Source organism: Mesoplodon densirostris, chromosome 15 (genome assembly GCF_025265405.1).
Source record: "Mesoplodon densirostris isolate mMesDen1 chromosome 15, mMesDen1 primary haplotype, whole genome shotgun sequence".
Taxonomy (NCBI): Eukaryota; Metazoa; Chordata; class Mammalia; order Artiodactyla; family Ziphiidae; genus Mesoplodon; species Mesoplodon densirostris.
The window spans coordinates 17,567,169-17,589,448 of record NC_082675.1 but is presented as its reverse complement, the minus strand read 5'-3'; the positions used below and the strand labels follow the sequence as shown (position 1 = coordinate 17,589,448).

The following is a 22,280-nucleotide window of genomic DNA, read 5'->3' as shown; positions in this document are numbered from 1 at the left end:
ACTAGATACAAGCCCACTGGATTGGCAACATTAAAACTGCTTATTACACACCACTGTTGATGAAGATGTAGAACAAGGGGAAATCTCATCTTCTGCTGGTACAACCCTTTGGAAGACAGCATGGAAACAGTGTTACAGTTTGGAGATGCACATCTCTATGACCCAGGAGTCCCACGCCTAGGTATACATATAACCTACAGAAACATACAATACATGTACCAGAAGATATATTTTTCAAAGCAGTTTTTTTCATAAGAGCCAAAAACTAAACTCAAACGTCCATCCATAAAATACTAGATAGATAAATCGTGGTGTATACGTTCAGTGAAGACTGCACAACATGGGGAATGCACTAAATAGAGCTACACACGCACGTTCACCTAGATGAATCTCAATGTGAAGGAAGAAAAGCATACATCAGTGGCTCCGGTTACAAGTTTGAAAACAGGCAAAAGAAAGCTCTTACTTAAAAAGGGGTACACACAGGTGTTCAACCAAAAGCAAGGAAGCAATTAGCACTGAAGTCTGGGGAAGGAAGGACCCATGGTGCCTTCTAATGCAAAGGCAATGCTCTGTTTCTTGACCTGGTGGCGGAGATACAGGGGGCCACATTATAATTCTGCATGGATGCGTTAGACACGTTTCTGTACGAAAGAGTCCAGGTTGGGGGAGGTAGGGTGAACAGAATAGAGGGGGAAGGGCAGAGGCTGTGGCCCAGGCTGGCCCGGGTTCCTGTCCTGATACCCCACCACTTAGGGGCCAGGTGACCCCTCTTTGGGCCAGTTCTTCATCCATGAAAAGTGGAGAATGGGGATGTGAGGATGGGTAAGATAGATACCGAAACCACCAAGCTCAAATGGACCTATTTTTCCTGCCAAGAGGATCCCCGCCTCCTCCCCTGCCCAGTAAACAACCTGCCAGTGGTGGAAGCACCCTCATCTCTGCTGCTGGACTCCGGCAGGATTTCCACCTTGCTTGAATAGGAAGAAGCAGGCCAGGAGCCAGCTTCCTCCCTCCCTCCCTGAGTGCGGGGAGTCCCATCCAGTCCCATGGAGGGAGCCCCCCTGGCTTCCAGAAGCAGGCACAGGGCTGCTCCTTCCAGAAGGGCCAACCTGGGTGCCTCTACGTGCCCTGTGGGATCTGTGAGGCCCTGAACTGTTGAAACAGCTGAATTGGGCAACATCCTCCACTCATAGATCAGAGTCTGACTTTGAGTAGTGGTTACCAAATGTCTCAATTTGAAACAGACAGAAAAGACAAGAAATACTGTGGCAAACACGGAATTGGAAGACAAAACAAAAACTTTGTGTTCAACATTCCTTTAAACTCCCCTGGCACCCAGGGTGGGCAGAAGACCACACAGAGACCAGCATCCCAGCCTTCCTCTCTGATGCTCCCAGGCAAGAGGACTGCCTCTGAGTCTGCCCCACACCTCCCTCCCACCTTACCTCTATCCAGGTCGTGGCCATTCCTCACCCTCTTCGGCTTCCAGAAGGTCTGCTGTCTGCCACATTCCTGCAGCCCTCATCCTGGAGGGTCCACTGTGCCAGGAAGAGCCCCATGGTTGAGCACAGGCCCTGTGCTCTGACTTGCTCCACCACCACTAACTGGCCTCAGTTTCCTCATCTGCAAAATGGGGGGTTGTTTCAGTTGCTACCGTAGAAAATTGCACTTAGCCCAGTGACCGCACACAACGAGTGCCAGTATGAACTCAGCCCCTCTGGTCTGAAAGGAATGGGGTGGGGTAGGGTGGGGAAGTATTGAAAGAGGGAGAGGTCCTGAGAGGGGAGGGCTGGGAGAGGGAAGCAGATAGCAAGGTGTGGGGCGAGGGGGGCTAAGAGCCACTCTTAGGCCATCGTGTGGGTGGGGATGTGTTTGCAAATTGTAAGACCAGACTTCCTGTCCGTAATGTGTCCTGGGCTCCTGAGGAAAGTAGGACCTGGGAGAAAGACGGAGCTTACAGGACTAAAGCAAGAGAAGAGGCCAAGGCTGGGTGAGAGGTCATTACCTGGGGATCTGAAAGGGAAAGGAGGTGGAGAGAAGGCTGAGGTGCTACAAGGGCTGGAGAGGAAGGGAGAGGAGTGAGGGGCCTGAGAGGGAAGAGAGGGGAAGGGGTTGGGAAGGGGTGAGGGGTGAAAAGGGATTTGGGGGAGAAGATGTACTGGGGTGAGAAATGGGCTGGGAAGTTTGGGGAGCGAGGTCAGGGAAGCTGTGCTTGTGAACAAGGACCTGGGTGTGGGGGAGGGAGGATGGTATGTTTTGGGGGGCAGGGTGAAGCAGGGCTTCACTGTGCCTTTCCTTGTCCTCAGAGGCCCCTCCCCGGGGACCTGCTCTGTGGTGAGCTGCCACATGCCCCCGTAAAGCTATGAAGGAATCCGTCCCACCCGGTGTGGCTCTGGCTTCTGGTTTGGTGGCCACCTCTGCCTGGCGTCCGTGGGCCACGGGGACCGGCTCCTGGACATCCTCGCAGAGTGTCAACCTCAGATGGCCCCCGAGCTGTCCCTGTGGTGAGGCCGCCTCTGTGCAGCCCCACGGTTGGGAAAGCAATGCCCATGGTGCTTGGGAGACAGTGGACAGTCCTGCCAGTCGGTCACTCAACAAAAGCTGGAGGGGTCCTGGTGCCTGGGGCTCAAGGGTGAGACACGTCTTATGGGCACAAGAAGACTGTACCCTGGTTACTTACTAATGCCCTTTACTCACATAATCTCACATCACCTCTTACGCAGACCTTCAGGGATGCAGCCTCCCCGGGCTTCACCTCTGCACAGAGGCCATGTTCTCTGAGCTCCTTAGTCACAGACCCCTCTAGGGTCATGAAAACCCACCTTGGCTGATTACGAGGAAGACACACCGGACTGACAATAACTCACACGCTCTCCCTCATCCCTGGTTGCAGGACGTAACCTCAAGTGTAACTTCCTCATCTGTAAAATGGGAACAACTCCTCCTGCTTCATAGGGCTGCAGATAGGATTCAACAAGTTAATATACATAAGGAACCCAGCACAGTAAATAGTTGATAAATGTTAGCTTTAATTATAATTATTATAAAAACATGGCTAAAAGTGATACCGATCAGGGTTCTTGGCCTTCCCCAATCAAGAGAAATTGACTAGAGGCCAGACATGAAATTCAGGCAGGGCTTTATTGGGGCCCCTGCTGCAGCAGGGGGGAGCAAGAACAAACAACAGTTTCCCTGGCTTGCTCGCTAGCTGACAGGTGGGGCAAGCCTGTTCCTTATATGCGGTGAGGGTAGGGATGTGTCCAGAGGTCTAGCTGGAGGGGTGGCTTAGGTATTTTAGCTCCCCCTTAGGTGGTGTTGAGTGCAGGGGGCATGCTCAGTACCCTACTTTTGCTCCCAACATGCTGCTTTTGCTCCTGGATCTTCAGAAATGGCAGGGTTTTTTTTTGTTTTTTGTTTTTTTTGTCTTTTTGTATCTTTTGGGTCCAGAATTTGCCCCAACTGCCCATGCACACAGTTATTTTTAGTCGAATATAGTTACTCTGTATTTTGTAGCTTGAGGCGAGGTGGGTCCAGGTGCAAGCTTTGCAACACTGCAGTAAAGGGTCCCAGGTCCCAGGCATGTCTCGAAAGCAGAAGGCAAGGAGCTGTGTGGTGGTGGTGACGGGGCCTAAAAACGGCCTACAGCGGTGCTCCTCAGAGTGTGGTCCCTGGACCCCCAGCAGCAGCATCCCTGGGACCCTGTTAGAAACGCAGATTCTTGGGCCCCTGCCCCAGAGCTGCTGAATCAGAGATGAACAGGAGACTCTTTCACAAGCCCTGCAGGGGCTCTGGTGCTGGCTCGCTGGAGAACCCCCGCCCCAGGAGCTGCCTCTGGGAGGGAGCTGATGGGTCTGAACTGCAAGGTCCTCGGACGAGCTGGATCACACAGAGAGGATGCTCCGTCTTCCCCGGACTTCTCGCTTAGAAAGGCACCCATGCTGCCCCGCCCCTTCTTCCGTTTGGGAGAAGTGCCCCAAGTCACCCGTCGGGAGGACAGTTGTCGGGGACTGTGGGTGTCCTCGTTGAACCCAGTGTGGATCTATCCCTCAGCTCTCCCATGTGAACTCGCACAACAGCCTGGCTCTGAAAGTAAAAGACTGGGGGCCGCGAGAGACCGAACTGACTTCGCCACCCGATCACCTGCTCAGAAGTGAGGGCGCCTGCGCTCGGCTGGCTTTCGCTGAATTTACAGAATTTAACGTGAGGAGTAAATGCATCATGATAAGATACGTGGAACTGATTCCCTGATGCAGGGCTTCATGTAAGAAAGCTATCTGCTGAGCACAGAGGAGGAAAAGGTCACCCTTTCTGAAAACGGACAGAGCCGCCCCCCCAGGGTGGAGGCACATTTGATACCGTCTCTCATCAAAGATGGGGTTCTGTGGGAAGAACTTTCTAGGAACTTTGACCTAGTACCTGGAAACATCAACTTATTGATGGGAAGCACAGAATTACCACAAGGACACTTACAGAGCCTGTTTATTGCATAACTAGCAGGCACGAATTCCAAAACGATTTTACAACGCTTAAAGGGTTGAACAATAATTACAGGAATAGAATGTACAACAAACAGGAAAAATAAGTACAGAATAATGGGTGACACGGATAAAACACATTGGAATAAAAGGCATTTCATTTTTCCTATGCAGCATTTTCTTTTGTAAAATCAAGGTGACCTTCAACCAGGACAAGGAAAGAAGGAAAACTCTCTGCTTGGGGAGCTCAGGGTGGCTGCAGAGGACACTCATGCTGGTCTCACTCTGGTTCTGCAGCTTAAAACCACTGGAGGAATCGGAGGACAGCTCCTGAGTTGTGCGTTTATAGTTCCAATTGATGAGATGCTGTATTTGGTCTTTGGGCCCGATTCATTGTTCTTTGGCAAGTTAGAAGTATTTGCATGCCGAGGCAGAAGATGACTTCAGTTGAAGGAGCTCAGGGGTGGAGCCGTCTCCCCGCAGGAAGTGGCAAATGCCGGTTTCCTACCTCCGACCTCTCAGCTCCGAGGGGCATTTGAGGGGGCGGGGATTTGAGAATCAAGGGTAAGAGGATGACATTACAGAACGCAGACACTAGTGCAAGGCTGTGGAACCCATGTGCAAAAGACGGTGAACGACCGTTCAGACAAGGTGCGAGTTGTCCGCAGGCCCCGGGGACCTCTAACCCCGGCCTCTAAGGGCCGAGGAAACGGGCAGGGCACTTTGATGAGACGGATGAGCTGTGGCCCTCCTGTCACTCCACCTGGGAACTTCCTTCCCGGGTTTTGGCACTGTGGGTTAACAGAGCAACCTCCTGTCGTGTTCTCACAACTGGAAATGCTTTGGTGGTCCCCACGTTCCTTGACTTTCTCCAGGGGCACGAAACAGTGTCTTCCACTGCAGGTCCTGAGTGTTGGAGTGAAGACACCACTTCACCCACCGCAGGTGACTCATTATCCAGAAGCCCGTCCTCCCCGGGAGGCCAAGGGCACTGACTCTGGACTGCCGCTGGGCCTTTCCCAAGGAGCCCATGTAGGCCTGGCAGGAGGACACGTGTTTGCAAGGAAGAGGAGGGACAGCCTGGTACATGCAGCATGCAGAAAAGGTACTCAGACAATGCTTGAACTTAAGGTAGAAGACATTCCTCGAGAAGGCGTCCCCTCAGCATCCAATAAGAGCATGGCACTTAGGTTTGTGCAGACAAGTCTTGGAGATGTGGACCCTTTCCCCACACTACTCAGTGCAGCAAAAGCCGGCGAAAGCACCCGCTCACAGTGACTTAGTAAACCAAACACCACTGCGGTGCTCCTCTCTGACAGCATTCGGTCACACTACAAAGGTGTTTGTGAATCAAACAGTTCTGTGAAAATACAGGCTTATTGAGGATGTTTTTAGGCAACTTTGATTATTTTGACTTTTTCACGTGTGTGAACGAGCACTATGGGACAGAAAAGATGGGTGAAACAAGGACTAACAGCAACTGATCACAGGGTACGGTGGCCACGCTACAGGTAAGGCTCAGAGGCTAAACCGGGGGAGACCAGGGAAGCCAGGCCCTCACACTACACAGCAGAGCTGTGAGCTGGCAGCCTAGAGGCCGAAGCTCACCCACACGTGTGCCATGAACACTTTTAGATGAGTGGCGAACATTTACAAGTGGAGAGACGGCACAAAAAATATCTGGTGTCTCCTGACAAATCAAAGCTCCAGCAACCCCAGGCCCACTTTTCCACATGGCAGCCTGAGTGGAGCCAGGGAGCTGCTGTGACCACTGATGTGCTACGGGCTCCCCCACTGTCCCCTGCCCTGGGCACCTGGCTCGCTTCACTCACCAATGTCAGTACCACTTGGCCCCTCTGGTCTAGGTCAGGGTCTGAGCCACACCCACACAAAACTGCGGTAACAAGCAGGAAGGAACAGGCTTTAGCTTTTAGAACAACAAAGCTCTTCTTAGTAACTTAAAAGGCTCAGTTGAGATTAACTTAATCTCGGTATGTTCCAGAATTTACACCTGCATGCTTTCATAGTTTTGGGATAGTGGGGAGTCAGCGAGAGCACACCAGGGAATTCTTGAAAGGTGATGTCTAAAGATTTTTTTTTTTTGATGTGGACCATTTTTTTTCAAGTCTTTACTGAATTTGTTACAGTATCACTTCTGTTTTATGTTTTGTTTTTTTAGCCATGAGGCATGTAGAATCTCAGCTCCCCAACCACGGATCGAACCCACACCCCCTGCATTGGAAGTCCCTTGAAAGGTGATGTCTAATTGTGAAGTACCAGGGAGATGATGGAAGAGAAGCGAACTCAGGTGATTGTACACATCTTACCTCATAAGAAGTCCTTAAAGGTGGCGAGATATGCGAAGCAGATCGTGTGGGAAGGCTGTAGGCGGCTAGAGGAGTAAGGGGAGCAGATCATTGCTCCTGTCATCGTTTATGGTAGTGCTATCTGAATGGGGAGGGACAAAATTAGTTACGGCTTGTGGGACTGAGGCTCCGCAGAGTGTGCATAATAACACAGCCAAGGGACACACGACAGGGAGCATGAGTGCTTATCGGATGCCATGGAGACTTCAGGATGATAGTAAAATAGAAATAGACAGAAGATAGGATCGAAAAATTAGATGACAGAACATCTAATATGATAGAACAGTCAAAAGAAATTGAACACTTCATTGTTTCCTTCCAAGAGAGATTGTTACACTATTTTTAGAAAGTGGCGAAGTCCTTTCTCTAACATGCCTGCTTGGAGATACCCCAAACTTAAGAGATTCTGCAGTAGAGGCTGGAAAATCTGCTTATTGCACAATACTTGATAGGGAACAGACAATGTTGATTTTTTTTTTTTAACCCAACTCTCTCCAGAGAATGTTTCAGTAAAACTCTCACTTATAGTTTTAGCCACAGGCAAGGAGTCTGAAGGGATGGAAAAGTTCTAAAATACTTTAAACAATGAAGATCTGCTTTTGGATATCTATGATCATTAACTTGACGGTCATGGACAGCACAACAGCACGTCAGAAGGTAAACTGGCAAACAGGCACAAATAAGGCAAGTGGGTTAAATTAATAGTTGAAAATTTGTTAGAAAACATGCAAAAATAATACTGAGTTTTCTTTTAAAAAGTTTTAAATTTTCATTAAACGTTTGTTTCTGTAAAAATCGGAAGAGTTCCATGTCTAAATTGGAAACCAGACTTAGAAAAGCCTCAAAAACAGAAGGGCCGGGCCAGCCCTGCCATTCAGTTGTTGTTCTCTTTGGTAGTGATGGTGACCAGCTGTTTGGCGGCCTTGGCGATGTCGTACGCACACTGGATGACCTGCTGCGTGACCAGCTGGATGTCCGTGGGCGGGACCGTGTCGCCTGGGAGGGTCTTCTTGCACTCCGACTGGAGTCGGTAGGCACTGGATGTCAGTAAGCGGAGGGAAGTCCTCACCATGTCGGACCTGGGTTTCTAAACAGAAAAACACAGGCATTCGCCATGAACTGCAGGGTGGATGTATCCGAGAGCAGGGACAAGCATTCCTCAGAAAACAACTCAAGCTATTCCACAGTGAACAGCAGTTTTGTCCAGCACTTTTTCACTGAGGGTGCTTGGAACATTGCAGGCTTGGCAACCCACAGTGTGGCGGATGCTGAAGGCTGTCTCAAAGGTCAAAGTGCGTGCAGTGCATTTAGTAGTATGCATTTAGTAGTGCTATACGGAAGTGGTTTTTGAAAAATATTAATCCGCTTGGGTGAAATATTCCAGATAAAATTTCATTGTATTAATGCTTTACCTTTCAGCATTTGGCTTGTACATTCTTGTCTTACTAAACCCAAATCAATACTCATGTAGCACAAAAAATATTTCAAAGCCCTATATGGCTATTTGCATATTCAAAACTTTCTGTGCTACAAAAAGATTAATATAATGTAAAGGTCATAAAGAAATTTCTTACGGTTCATTAAAAGGGATCTGAACCAAGTTGGTAGGGAGTGACTTACTTTGGGGAATAATGCTGCCATTTCTGTAACAGCTACGTGTATCCTCTCTGAGCAGGGAATATAACTGCAAGAATATTGAAGAAGTTATTCAAAGACACTGAAAATAATTCAGAGACAGAGAATACTCGGCTAAGAACAGGTCCCATTTACATTCCCGTAACAAAGGGGTTGAGGCCATGGCCAACCTGCTGTGGATCCCACATCAACAGGAGGCGCTCTGTGATAAAGCAAGGGGCCCCACCCTTTCTTGAAAGTTCATTCCATCAGACAAAAACAGTCTCCAGGTATGAATGTAGGCAACGTCCACTACCAGCCAGGTGGAGCCACAGAACAGTTAGTCTGTAAAGATATCTACACCTCCTCAAGGTGGTCATTCAAATTAAGACTGCCTACATTTTAATTAAATCATTGCATCTCAAGAAATTGGTTTGAATTATACCAAAATGCCTTCCAATTGGGAATTCCCGACTTTTACCTTTATGAGCAGTTAGAAACATACACCATGTAATAATAAAAACACCAATGCACAGGAATTATTTAACTTGTAAATGTGAAGGGGCAACAACCCATCTGGTGACAAAGACCCTCAAAAAAAGGCAATGTCCACAGCAACCACTGTATCAGCCACAAATGTTTCTTGAGCATTAACTGAGATCCACACCTAAGAGTTTTATGTTTTGCTGGTTATGGTTTTCATTTTGACCCAGAAATATAATTCACCTTTTCCTCCTGCTACATAGAGGAGACATTTTTCCTAAGGACATCTCTCAAAAACTCACTCATTACGACATATTTTAGGAAGTCCTCAATAAGCCACGAAAGAAAGCACATGCAGATTAATGACAAAGTCCTCCTCCTTCTCTACCAGAGGGAGTTCATGTTCACAACTTATCTTTCCTTGAAAAGGCTTTTGTGCATAATATGTAGTAATTCCTGGACTGTGTAATTGTGTGTAAGAGAGAAAGACAGAAACAGAGACAGGCAGGGAGTGAGGCTAGAGGCTGAGGGGATGGGACCAGGCTGAGGGAAGGTCAGGGGCTGTGGGGAGCTTGCTCAGCCCAGGGGACCAGGACTAAGCCTGACCGTGCCTGCATGGGCTACTGGTGCACTTAGGATGAGCATAAGCAATGGGTATCGAGAGGAGAAAACAAGAGAAAAAGGCATGGATTTAATTCGTATAAGGCAAGATTATAAATGAAACTGTCGGGACTTCCCTCGTGGCGCAGTGATTAAGAATCCGTCTGCCAATGCAGGGGACACGGGTTCGTGCCCTGGTCCGGGAAGATCCCACATGCCGTGGACCAACTAAGCCTGCGTGCCACAACTACTGAGCCTGTGCTCTAGAGCCCGTACGCCACAACTACTGAAGCCTGTGCACTCTAGGGCCCGTGCTCCGCAACAGGAGAAGCCAGTGCAATGAGAGGCCCGCACACCTCGACGAAGAGCGGTAGCCCCCGCTCGCCACAACTAGAGAAAGCCCACGCGCAGCAACGAAGACCCAATGCAGCCAAAAAAAAGACAAAGTGTCTCAGATATGCAAGGAACCAGAGATTTTAAAAGAACACTGAACAATTTATAAAATATAAATTCTCTAGACCAATTCTAGTTTAAACCAAAAGAGTGAGTTGATGATTAAAAATCTCTGCATCATTCTCTCATGGTTCTTACAGAAAACAGATCATGACATACATTGAATGGATATCTTAAAAAAAAAAAAAGAAACTTCCCAAATTGTACCAAGCACAACATATTGTGTGTGATCTTTGAAGCCAGAAACAGCTCCAGGGCAGATATTTATATTTTTGACAACCAACAAAGAGAGAAACTTAATGTAAGCATAGTTTTTGGTTGCTGTTTGAAATATGAGCAAGGCACTTCTGAGCTGGGGGAAATGAGAAGTGAAGCATGTTGTTCAATGGTGGGAGAGCCCCAGGGAAGGAGTTCACCCTGTTATCACGGTGCCTTGATACGTTTGAGGTGTGAAACGTTTTGCTTTATGTAATGTGGTAATGAAGTTACCTGTTGCCAAGGCTGTGGTGCTGAGCAGAGGAACTCCACACCTGTAGCGTGAGGCAGGAAGGGCGTGTGATAAAGAGGATGTCCGGGGGTGGGGGGGAGATAAGCAGCTATCTAATTTTCGTGGAAGGAGGCTGAGGAATTATGCAGGCTCCTCTTTTTCTCTGAGGAGCCTCCAGCATTCCATCCATGAAGACTAGCTCTGCTCCTTCAGTGAACACTGACCACTCCTCTCCTACTGAGGGGAATAATGACACTGGGAGAAGTCTGAGCCATACAGCAAAACGGGAAAGGGTAGAAAGTGGGGAGGTGAGCATGGCAGTGCGAGGGACACGGAGAATGCAAAAGACACTGGTGCATCTTTTCACAGAAGAGAACAGGAAAAAGAAGCAGCAGTACTGTGTTCCTTGAACAACTTTTGTTCATGCAAAGGCACGGAGAGAAGTTCTTCACTGAAGCCCTAAACTTTGCTGACCTAATGAAAAAAATGAGATTGTTCTTGGGTTTTGATGAAATTTTGCCACTTTCATAAACTCAGTGGGATGATGTTAAATGTGTCATGACTGTGTCTGGAGCAGGCCAGCTGCGTGAGACTACGATACCACCTGCAACAGCTAACAACTTACCAGAGAACAGAGGGGTGAGTTAGAACGAGAGCCGGACCCTTCTCTGCAGTAAGAAATAACTCTGCAAGATATGGTTCTGCCCAGAGTGAGCAGACTCTTCATTCAGGAGCAGAGAATGATCTGGGTGACAATTAGATCAACTTTTCTAAAAACCACTTGCTTCTTAGACGTGCACATGCACGAGGGAAAAAGGTAAGAAATCAGGTTCATTTCAGGATACCTTCTATGGCAGATTTCTCCCCAGCTAAGGAGGCCACAGACAGCAGTGTGGCCAGGAGAATGTGTTGTCAGTTTTGAGGTAGCTTCTTTCACCTCAAGAACTGGGAATGTCACTACCCCAAATACGCCGCAATTCTATCTCTAGAGGCAGCTATATTCAGAGCACTTCATAAGAAGATGAAAGATTAAAACTACTACATAAAAAAAAGACAAATCTGTTTTTAAGCCTGTTACATAAACCTGAAATTTTCAACAACTTTTGAAGTGAGCATATGAAAAAAAAATCCCCGTCTATAAGGGAGCAGCAGCATCTCTTCCAGAGCATGTGCACATGTTCTGCCAGGCCGGATATTCAAGCCCCCTTACCTGTCGTGTTTATTTTCTTGGGCTGCTCTTAAGAGCTCCTGTATGTTTTTAGTGATCTGTTCAGTCTTCCGGATGACGTCTTCGGTGCTGGGGAAGGCGGGGCTCGGGGCCGTGTGGGGCTCTGCCACATCTGGGCCTGAGCCATCACCTTGCCACACTGTACTTCTTTGCCTTCCCTTCCTGCTTGACCTGTGAGCATTGAAGAAGTGGTTAAATGTGACAGGTACTGATCAGCTGCCTCTCTGCTTCTAGGAGCCACTGCATGTGCATGTGCCGAAGGCATGAGTGGGCTGCTTTTGTGGTTTCCTTTATCCTGTCTGGCAGGAGACTCAGGGTAAGGCTTGTTCATCAGCAGGCAGCCACAGTTCATAGGGAGGCTGTTTCATTCTACCACGGGGGTGGACAATGATGACCCTCGTAGGAAGGCTAAAGATGGGGAAAGGGAGGGAACAACCGGAACAGGGAGGGTGTGTGGTTATGAAGCCACCCTAATCGAGCCAATTCCTTGGGATACAAATGCAGGATATAACCTAACGCTGACTCGAAAATGAAATGGAGAACTGACTTTAAGCACATTACAGAGACTCAGAGATGAGTCTAACCCGCTGGTAAAAGGAAAAAAGGTCCCTGTGGCAATAATGTGAGATGGGAAGAGGTGTGAACTATGAACTTATGCCTTAACATCTGAGGACCTTATGGGTCTGAAAACAGAGAAGCGGGTGCAGGTGGTGAAGTGTGCCTCCTGACCACGCTGCTCGGTCTCTGGTTGAAGAGCCTAGCCCCAGGGCATTCTTCCTGCACATGTACCCCAAGTCATCCAGGTCCCTGTCATTGGGAGTGTTGTCATAGTCACTTTCAGGTGTGCTGTTCTGCTTCTCCAGCCTGGATGCCTACAAGAGAAAAGGCGACCCCATTAGTTGAGAGCACCAGACACTTCTTGGGTGCCTTCTCAGGAATTGTTACCTGTCAGGCTACGTGGCCTTCATGCTCCAGATCTCATCTGGGACGGGGGCCAATGCTTTATTAAAAATTTAGGAACAGGGAATTCCCTGGTGGTCCAGTGGTTAGGAGACGGTGCTTTCACTGTCCGGGGCCCGGGTTTGATCTCTGGTCAGGGAACTATGATCCTGCAAGCCGCATGGCGTGGCCAGAAAATTAAAAAAAAATATTTTTTAAAAATTTAGTAACAGATGAATAGTGGATCCAGAAACGGTTTCTTTCCTTCTCTGCCCCATTTTCTTCTTTGCTTCTTAGCTGCTCCATACACAGATCCCTGGTACAAACTAACAGACATGCAAGGCAACGCTTACGTTTAGCTCTCTGAGGAGTATGGAGCTTAACTATAATATAATGGGGCCCATTTAAGAAGCAAATGGGTCCGCACATATATCCATAGATGTCAGCACTGGGAGTTGCCTGCAGATTAGCTAGTCTAATACCAGATGGGAAAAGGAAGGGCCAAAAGAGCTGGGGGTCACCCCCAAGGCCAAAGAGTCAGTAGAAAACCTGGACTAAGAACCTGGGCTTCCTGTCCCCAGCTACCTCCAATACCCCACACCTGGGGCCCTGAGGACCACCACTGCCCACAACACAGCTCTCCAAGGACTATCCTCAGAGACGGCTTGTGTGAGCCACACAAGGAAACCAGAAACCATTCATTCATTGCCACACGTTGTTTGTGAACCAAAATGGATTAACCCGGTGTGACACTTGGTTTCCAACCCCTTTCCCCTGTCTCCCCAAACATCTATCTCTTAAAACATAAAGATACGGTGCAACAAAAATGGGACACAGGAACCCTACAACTGTTTTGAGCAAATGGCAGCACTGCTAAGGACAGGGCCTTCGGGGGTGATAACATTTGAAGGGGACCACATTCCTCTGAAGGGGACTATGTTAGTTCTGGAGTATTTAATACAAAGGATCTCCCCTCAGTATTTATTTTACCCATAGTGCTTGGGAATTTCTTCATTTGAACAGAAATCAGTGGAAGCTGATTTAAAACCTAAATTGATTACCAATTGCAAAAGACAAATATGAGCTACTTCTAGCTCTGTAACTTGAATTTAATCCAAGTTAATCAAAACATGTGCCTAAGGAATTTTATTGTTGCTGCAATAAAATGTGGCTAAAGATATAGAGCCTGTAAATTCAGAGCCCTGTTTAAACATACGGAGACCCTGTAGCTTCACTCAAATGAATGGCTCCCCTAGAGTGAGTCAGTTAAGTAAGTCTCCATAAAGTTTAATTATTTGCTCCTTCCTGATAATGCTGCTTGGCCCTCTGAAGGCCCTATGCGGGCGGGTGGGCAGGCAAGCAGGCAGGCAGGCAGGCGGGCGGGCAGGCGGGCGGGCAGCCCTGAGATGGGGAAAGGCTCCTTATTCACACCACGTGTTGCTTACTATCCCCATGACCCTTCTCTGTCCTCTCCCAGGGAGAACACTCTTTCTCTGTCTGCTGAGGTCTTTCATGTTTCCCCCAAATGCTCTACTTGGTCCCAGCCACTTAACGTAAGACACTTGCACTGGGCTCCTAAAGTTCAATACGAGTTCGTACTGAAACCACTCAAATACATCTGGCAAATGACTGAAAATGTTGGCCTGCAGCTATAAAGAGAGTCTGTAAAGCTAAGTTCTGTAAAAACCACTGTAACATTTAAGATCCCCTTTGTTTGTATCTCCTACCAGCAAGCAGTTCTGCTTCACTTGCTGCTTTTGGTTTGGCTTTATGGATCAATCAGTGAGTTACTGGCTACTGGCTATCTACATGGAAGACCAAAGGCAGGCAGGGAACAGTGAAACCAGGCTCTTGCAGAGATGACCTCAAAAAACAGAACAAAACAAAAAACAAAAGACAAAACAAAACAAAACAAAAAAAATCTTCTTACCTTTCACAGTGAATGTCTGACTAATAAATTTCTTTTCCTTTAGTTTTTATATATACATACACACACAGAAATGAGTGTGTGTTTGTGTGTGTACATGCACATACACAGCATAAAATGGAACGTAAAAACTTTGCATTTAAATAATTATTCTGGGACATTTGTCCAGAGCTGCTCCGGTGGAAAAAGCTAGAAAACAGAATTAAACCCAGAAAAATCCCACCCTTTTATAATGGATCTTTTTGCCTTCCTTGATGTAAATTTGATAATTACAAATCAAATGCATTACCTCCACAATGATCAAAAGTACCAAGTTTCATTGAAACATTTTAGAAGAGTAATGACTCATATATCTAATAAAAGTACTCAGGAAATGTTTCTCAAATACAGAAAACAATGTACAACAATAACCACCCAGGAAATCCGTTACTTACATTAAATCCTTCATCATTATCAACAAAAGCATATTTCAGGATTTCAAATTAGTCAGCATTAATTTTATGAAAATTATTATAAACATGCAGAACTAAGGTCTACTAGTTAAAAGTGCTGCTCTCTCAAAGCTGTTAATAGAAAAGTTACCTTATAGCTGGTGCTGGTTCAGTTTATTTAATAGATTGGTAGTTTTCTCCGCATACAGACATGCCATAAGAGCCTAACCTCACGATGAAGCTGTCAGGAGCAATGAGCATCACCCGTTTAAATGGCTGGTATAAAACGCTGTCTCAGTAAGCAGTCCTTGCAATAATTCTCAAAACTACCAAAAAATTTTTAAAAACTTTCACAGTGGACAAAAAGAGGTTTACTTGACTCTTAGCAACAACATTTCAAGTAAGATTTTCTATTTAACTGCCCCTTACTTTAACTGAAATACTGTAATATAAACAGTGCAGTTCAATTTCAGAACTGCTCAGAAGATAGTAGCATATGTCAAGAGGTTTTTTTAAATAGATTACCTCAGAAGTGCAGAAAAGAACCCCCAGGGCCTCCACGAGCCATAAGGCACTGGCAGTGGGCAAGATTCTCCATCGTTCCTGCCGATGTGGAGGGAACGGACAAAGAGCAGTGCAAACCCCCCTGGTCTGTAAAGGTGGTCCCTCACCCACACCCACCTTCCCTGCTCTCACTTTAGCCACACTGCCCTTCCAGTAAAAAACAAAAGAGCCAGGGCTTCCCTGGTGGCGCAGTGGTTGAGAGTCCGCCTGCTGATGCAGGGGACACGGGTTCGTGCCCCGATCCCGGAAGATCCCACATGCCGCGGAGCGGCTGGGCCCGCGAGCCATGGCCGCGGGGCCTGTGTGTCCGGAGCCTGTGCTCCGCAACGGGAGAGGCCACAGCAGTGAGAGGCCCGCGTACAGCAAAAACAAAAACAAAAACAAAAACAAAAACAAAAACAAAAACAAAACAAAAGAGCCAGGACCTGAATGCAGGTCTGCAAAGCCTGTGCTCTGTCATGACTTTCCCAGCTTGCTGCCATGTACTCTTCATGCATTAAACTGTTTTTTAAACTGACAGTGCCTTTGGGAGCAGGGAGGTCACTTAAGTCCCCAGGACCCTTTAACTGACTTTCCAAAAGGCTGGGTGTGGACAAGGTGCTTGATAAATACTTGCTGCCTGGCTACTCTAAAAGGAGCTTACCTGTATCATGTGCTGTTACTGGGAATGTAAATTACACGTCGGCAAGCTGGACTTGACCAAAGATCAAAGTGAACAGCTTCGTACTAACAGGTGCCTACACCTCCAGTGCTGCCATGTGTTGCTATCTGGATGCAGAACGCAGGGACTGCAAAACCTTGGTTTGTCAAGTAAGGTGCTGAGGTAAAATATGTCAAGAGGTAATAAAAAATAAAGAGCACGATGTCTTAGTGTTTCCGTTAGTCCAAATACACTAGTTCTCTGAACAAATTTGGATAGATTTGCCCTATTGTAATATTTAGCCAGCAGCCAGCTAATTTTCTGATTGTTTAAAAAGACAGAATGCTCAGAATCAGTGTTACAGGGTGAACTGCAGACTGTGTTAAATGTCACGTGAGACTGAGCAATGTGGAGTTCGAGGAGATGGAGCCCGCCTCCTGCAGACATGCATGCGTGTGTGAGTGCTGAGAGCTGAGACACCAGGAGGGAAGCGCTTGCCTCATGCAGGACAGAGAGCAGTTAGCGGAGGGAGGGAGGGCTGGGAGAAGCACAGAGCGCCAGGAGCGCTGCCCCTTCTCCAGAGAGCAGAGCATTCAGAGTGTACTTAACCCTTCGGGCGCTCTCGTCCCTTGACCAGGAAAGTGTGGAGGGGAAGGAAGGCAGAGACGAAGAGGAGGTCACAAGCGCACTCCTCCCAATCTGGAAGGGGAAAAAGAAACACACTCGGGAAAACACAAAACAAACAAAAAACCCCACCTCCTACCCTGGCTTCAGCCCAGGTTTCCCAGAAAAGTATCCTGAAAAGCAACTCACTACACACATGAGATCAGTGCTGAAACTTCCATGCTAGCCAATGACAGATCCCTAGAGATGTTTAATCCCTTAGTGAAATGCCTCTCGGAAATTACTTGGAATTTAGAAGGCTACTTTTCTATGAGGGAAAGACAATACCTAGCGTAATTTGTCAAATTTGCCAATGTTTCTTTTTTTTTTTAATAGATAGCCTTAAAGAAATATTTGTTTTTTAACCAGGACAGATGATATGAAATGAAAAACTATACAGATGATTTAAAGTTGGTATACACTATCAATCTGCTCCTTAGTACAGATATAGAACTTTTACAATAATAAGACGTTCTTACATTTTAAATGTTTCTAAAATAAAAAAGTACATTGTGAAAACTAACAGAGTGGCTTTTCCTAAATTTTGTTTTCAGTTATACAAAAATAAGATTCTTAACTTAGTTCAATGGCATTCCCATTACACCAAATGTATCAAATCAATTGCTTTAGAATGTTCAGCCCAAACAACTTAAAAAGTTGAAGTAGTAGACTCCCAGTTACAATATAACAACACTGTAATTTTACCACATTAAAGCTTGACAAAATTAAACTAGGGCTTAATTTCCTAGACCATATCCTTTACTTTCTATTTACTCTGAGAATTATTTTGGAAATTCCTGTAAGAGTGGACTGAAGAATGACTCTGACATTCAAAAAGATAAATATTACTCTTTGAGAAAACATCACATAGGTTCAAAATGCCTGCAACATTTTGTCAAAACATAGGTTTTTAAAAACAAATTAATCCCCAAGAAATATAATATTTGAAACCCTCACAACACAATAGTTATTCCACTGTAAAATAGGAGCATTAGTAGCCTGTTACAGAATACGATCTTTGGAATTTAACGCTTGTAAGGTCGATATAGAATTCTTACATCTCATTCTTATAAACTGAAAAAGCAACACTTTCTCCACGCAGGGAGGAGGATGCAGCTAAGCAGGCACACTGACCACAGGTGCAGGGGCTGCGGAGGCCCAGAGGCTTCCAGACCTGGCCTGCATGCCCAGGCCACAGACGCCACCCGCTCCACTGGGAGGAGCAGAGGCGGCGCCTTGAATTCTCAGGGCTCCTGTAAGGGGGCACATGTCCGTCTACCTCGAAGAAGACGGTACTCACTGCCGCTGGTAACCTTTATAATTTGCTTTTGTTTTTGGAAATAGGGAAGGAAGCTTGTTACCAAAAAAGTTCCAGTAGTGGCTGGCTGGGAAAGATATTATGGGTACGGGGGAGAAAAAGGGGAGAGGGGCTGAGCAAGAGCCAGAATCCCCAGGGTCGTTGGAAAACTTTCGGCCAGTGGCCCTGAGTGCTTGTGGGAACACCGCAAGCACCTGTCGACATGTTAATACAGCAAACACAGGGACGACTCTTGTAGCCCAATTTGGCAAAGCAGAGACTGGGGATCTGCAGGTTCAGAAGAGGGAAGGCGGGAGTCAGGCTGGACAGAGAGTGAAAAGCAGAAGCGCCAGTGGTGTTACTTACGTGCGCAGGGAAAGGCTGGAGTCTCGTCCTGCTCTCCTCGGGGTGGTTCACTTCTCCCATTGGGAGATAGGGTTTCTGACCTGATCCCGTCTCGTACATGGACATGGGCCTACTGCCCCGGGCAGATGGACGTCTCTTTAAAGAAGAGTGGTTGGAAGTGTCTGTGTACTCAGAATCAGTTTGCACCTGATATATATTGGTTGTGGCCTGTTTCCTGAGGTTCGAATTTTCACTCTGGAGTGTCTGAAGCTGAAAGACATGTTTGGCAGTGGGACTGTGTTTTTCTATAGCAAGCAGAAAAAGCAAACACCAAGTAAACGCATACAACTACCAGCTTTAACAATAAGAACAGTAACAGCTCGCTGGGTTGAAAGTCAAAGGCAACTACAAACCAAAACTCTTTCTTCTAGAATGAGTGAAACGCAATCAACTCACTTTGTCACTTAAGCGAATTAAATAGCTAATTTCTGAATGTGAAAAAGTTGCAGTTTGGACTTTTTAAAAGCAAACTGTCTAACCACGTAAAAATTGGTCATGGTGGGCCTGGGAAATGTTTGCAGGCAAGCTGCCCTCTGGATTATTCTAAGGCTGTTTCAAGCAAGAGTTTGAGATCATTAAGACATCACTCAGGTAACTTGCTTTTCAAATGAGCCCTGAGCAATTTGCAAATGCCAAAAATGTCAGCAGACACCATGGAAGCAGCACAAAGATAACTAGAGTTGCTTTGCAAAGCAAGAAAGACAGTGAAATTCAGCTTACGAAAAATCAGATGAACTACTGCTTCCCAAAAAGCCAACAAGAAAAAATAAGATCAACAAGTTTTTATTACATAATACTCTTTAAAATTCCAAACAATTTAGCAGTTTTTTAAAAAGAGAGGGAACCAGATCTTGGTTAAGTTTGCTATATTAACATATCACGAAGAAAACCGGAGACCTATTGAACTATCGACATCTTCATCTGAACGCTCCACGTAGTGCGCGCTGCCCTCTGGTGATCGGTCATCTTTCAGCCAGGGCCGGAATACCTGGCCTCTCTCTCCTTTGGCTCTGCCGCCCAAAAATGCAACGGTGGTGGTGTCAGCTTTAAACACTCTAATCTGCCTGGCACCACCCCGTTTGAGTTAGAGGCTGTCACTTGGAGACCCTGAATGCTCTTTCCATTCCTTACATGCAGGCTGCTTCATGGTGCTGGATTAGAGTTAAGGGATCAGCAAGGAACCGAGTTACTCTTTAGCATCTGGCATTTTAAACACAATTAACTGAGTCCAGGCTGCACAACGTCCTTCCCCTCTGGTGCTCCTCCATCTTCCAGGACATTTTATAAGCTGGGTGTGGTGTGCGTTCAGCTGTCTACTCTTTGACAGAGATTGTAAAATGTGACCAAATTCCCCACCAGGGCCAAGGCTTAAGTCCACAAGCAACTGTGTTTGCACCAGGAGATCATTACTTTTTCAATAGCAAGCCCATTCAGTGTTAGGAGTTACTTTCAATTTCTATTTTAGAAAAGCACCGATCTGTGAAAAATACACCAATAGTGGCTGCTCCTCTTCATTAATTAGCATCTTTTCCAAGCAACTGTTAAATGTGAAAGATCAGACACAAATCATGCTACTTCGTCAACTATATATATTAAAAAACTTTACCTAACTTTGAAATAAAATCAATGCATCTTTGCTAAATAAACAAGTTCCACATACTTTATATTAGTAGTGCCAAACTTTTGTGAAAGTCTGATTTACTGTCTTTGCAACAGAAATACTCTCATTCTCAGTTTTCTCAAAGCGTGATCCCTAAGAAAGGATAGATTGCTTCTTCACCAGAAAGGCTTTCAGGGCGTAACTTATATCTGCAACTCCCTTTCCAAAGAAAGAACAGCTGCAAAGTGACAAGCAGCTACTGAAAATTCCTACATTCCAGGAAACAGACAGGCATAAAGTGCCTGTCAAAACTACTTATTAGGGAACCCATATTCTACAATGAAATGGTCAAGGTCCAACCAGTGAGGAGCATAACTGACACATGGTCCTCAGTGTAGGACTGGGGGATCTGGTCACAGGCTTGTGTGTCTATGTGAAAACCTCTTAGAGTATTTTAGACAAGGTCTTGAAATCTTAAACTTTATCTTCACACTTTTCACTCTAAAACATCCAGCCTGGATTTTGCTTGAATGTGCTTTGATGACCACTAGTTCCTGGTCTCAATTTTTTAAAATTTTAGTACTCTGTACTTAGCGAGATATCCTCAGATAAATCTGAATGGTGCTTATCTTAATAAGAACCAGACTACACTTTTTTTGTCTGAAAGGAGTGTAACAGGGCATGAAAAGTTATAGATAATAGGTTCATAAATCAAAAGCATTTCTAAGAATTGAGGAGATAATCCATGAGCAACGGCAAATAATTCCACTCTGCATTTCTTAAAGGAGCTTGAGACATTTGCTTTCAGAGATTTGAGGTTATCTCTGGTGATTTCTACAAATACTAAAAGGAGAATAATAAGAATAAAAATGGTGATGCTTAGCAGACTGATTTGCAGTGGCAAGGTCAGTATGTTTCAGAAAAAGTCACCTCAAAAAATGCATTAGTTCAATTAATGAGACAAACTGTAATTCATTAAACAAAAGATATTTCAGAAAAGACAGAAAAAGTGCAAGCCCTGTGTGCTATGGCAAAAAGGCACTTTGTCTGTCTTGTTCATGGCTGCACACCAGCCAGTGACAGGGCCAGGGTGGCACAGAACAAGTGTTTGATTAAAATCTGATTGATCTTCAGGCATTCTTGTCCCCTTCTATTATAGGTATTGAGGCCATATATCTCAAAACGTCTCCAAAAATGATCTAGAACTCAAAAGAATCCTGGACCAAGCCGCAGGCAAGGGTGCACTGCAGTGTTTTTCCCTGACAAGCAGAGGGGCATGGACCTCTTCTTAGATCTTCAGCCTTCCTTTAGGAAGCACCATTGAAAAGGGCCCAGCCACAAATGAGGTGTACCATGTCCTCTGTTCTTGATAATGATTTTGAAGCATCACTCTTCAAATGATAGTAGGAAGACACAGATATATACTTTGTTTTGTTTCTGTTTAAGGAAGTGTACAGAATCTCATTTTGTAGAGCAGTGAATGATGGGAGCAGTACCCACAAAGTCTCGGGCAGAATTTAGAATCTTTCCACTTCTTCTTCTTAGCATTCTTATAGAGAGTTATATACGTAATCCCCTCTGAAGCATATTCCTTGCTACTATTAGCCATACTTTTTTTAGAGATAGAGATTAATATATTTATATATTTCTAACTCTCTCAAAAGGCGGCAAACAAGGAAATGCCGAGCAAATGAAATTGTTTCTTACCAGCGTACAGTTCTCGCTGGTGCAAACGCAATGTTTTCTTCCATTTATTGAGTACCTATTCTGTGGCTCTGAGGACATGATAAATTAGTGGTAATTACTGGTGAAAAAAAAGCGGGGCTGTGGGACTGGGCTGCCAGGGCAGGGGTGGGTAATATCTTAGACTAGAGTGAACAGGGACAGTACCCCTGTGTGGCATGGGGTTTGGAATGCGGATAAACACATACACCTGTCCTGGGCTTTCGTCTGCACTGTCTTCATGGCGTGATTATTCTTTAGAACAAGCAATAAATAGGAAGAATCACATCCATGGAGTGGGGTCTAGCTTCCCAGAAAGCACAGGATAGTGCAAGGGTTTCTACAACTGACACAAACACTTAATAGGCTGTAATGTTTTCCTA

The 22,280-nt window shown here is 45.9% G+C and overlaps 1 protein-coding gene across 9 annotated transcripts in view; it reads right to left on the bottom strand.

The window, feature by feature from the left end:
- Positions 1 to 7,537: 7,537 nt before the first annotated feature.
- The window catches only part of GIT2 (GIT ArfGAP 2), a 46,861-nt gene continuing 32,118 nt past the window's right edge, over positions 7,538 to 22,280 (bottom strand). For 5 of the 9 annotated variants that reach the window (XM_060119783.1, XM_060119785.1, XM_060119786.1 and 2 more), the window contains 6 exons: positions 18,537 to 18,785; positions 16,820 to 16,909; positions 12,499 to 12,581; positions 11,692 to 11,880; positions 8,465 to 8,528; positions 7,538 to 7,931 (listed from right to left, as the gene is read on the bottom strand). In XM_060119783.1, the coding sequence (XP_059975766.1) occupies positions 7,719 to 7,931; positions 8,465 to 8,528; positions 11,692 to 11,880; positions 12,499 to 12,581; positions 16,820 to 16,909; positions 18,537 to 18,785 (888 nt within the window). In that variant the 3' untranslated portion in view covers positions 7,538 to 7,718. Of the gene's footprint in view, positions 7,932 to 8,464; positions 8,529 to 11,691; positions 11,881 to 12,498; positions 12,582 to 16,819; positions 16,910 to 18,536; positions 18,786 to 19,391; positions 20,114 to 22,280 lie in introns of those variants that run through there. The other 4 variants (XM_060119788.1, XM_060119790.1, XM_060119789.1 and 1 more) reach the window with 3 other exon arrangements.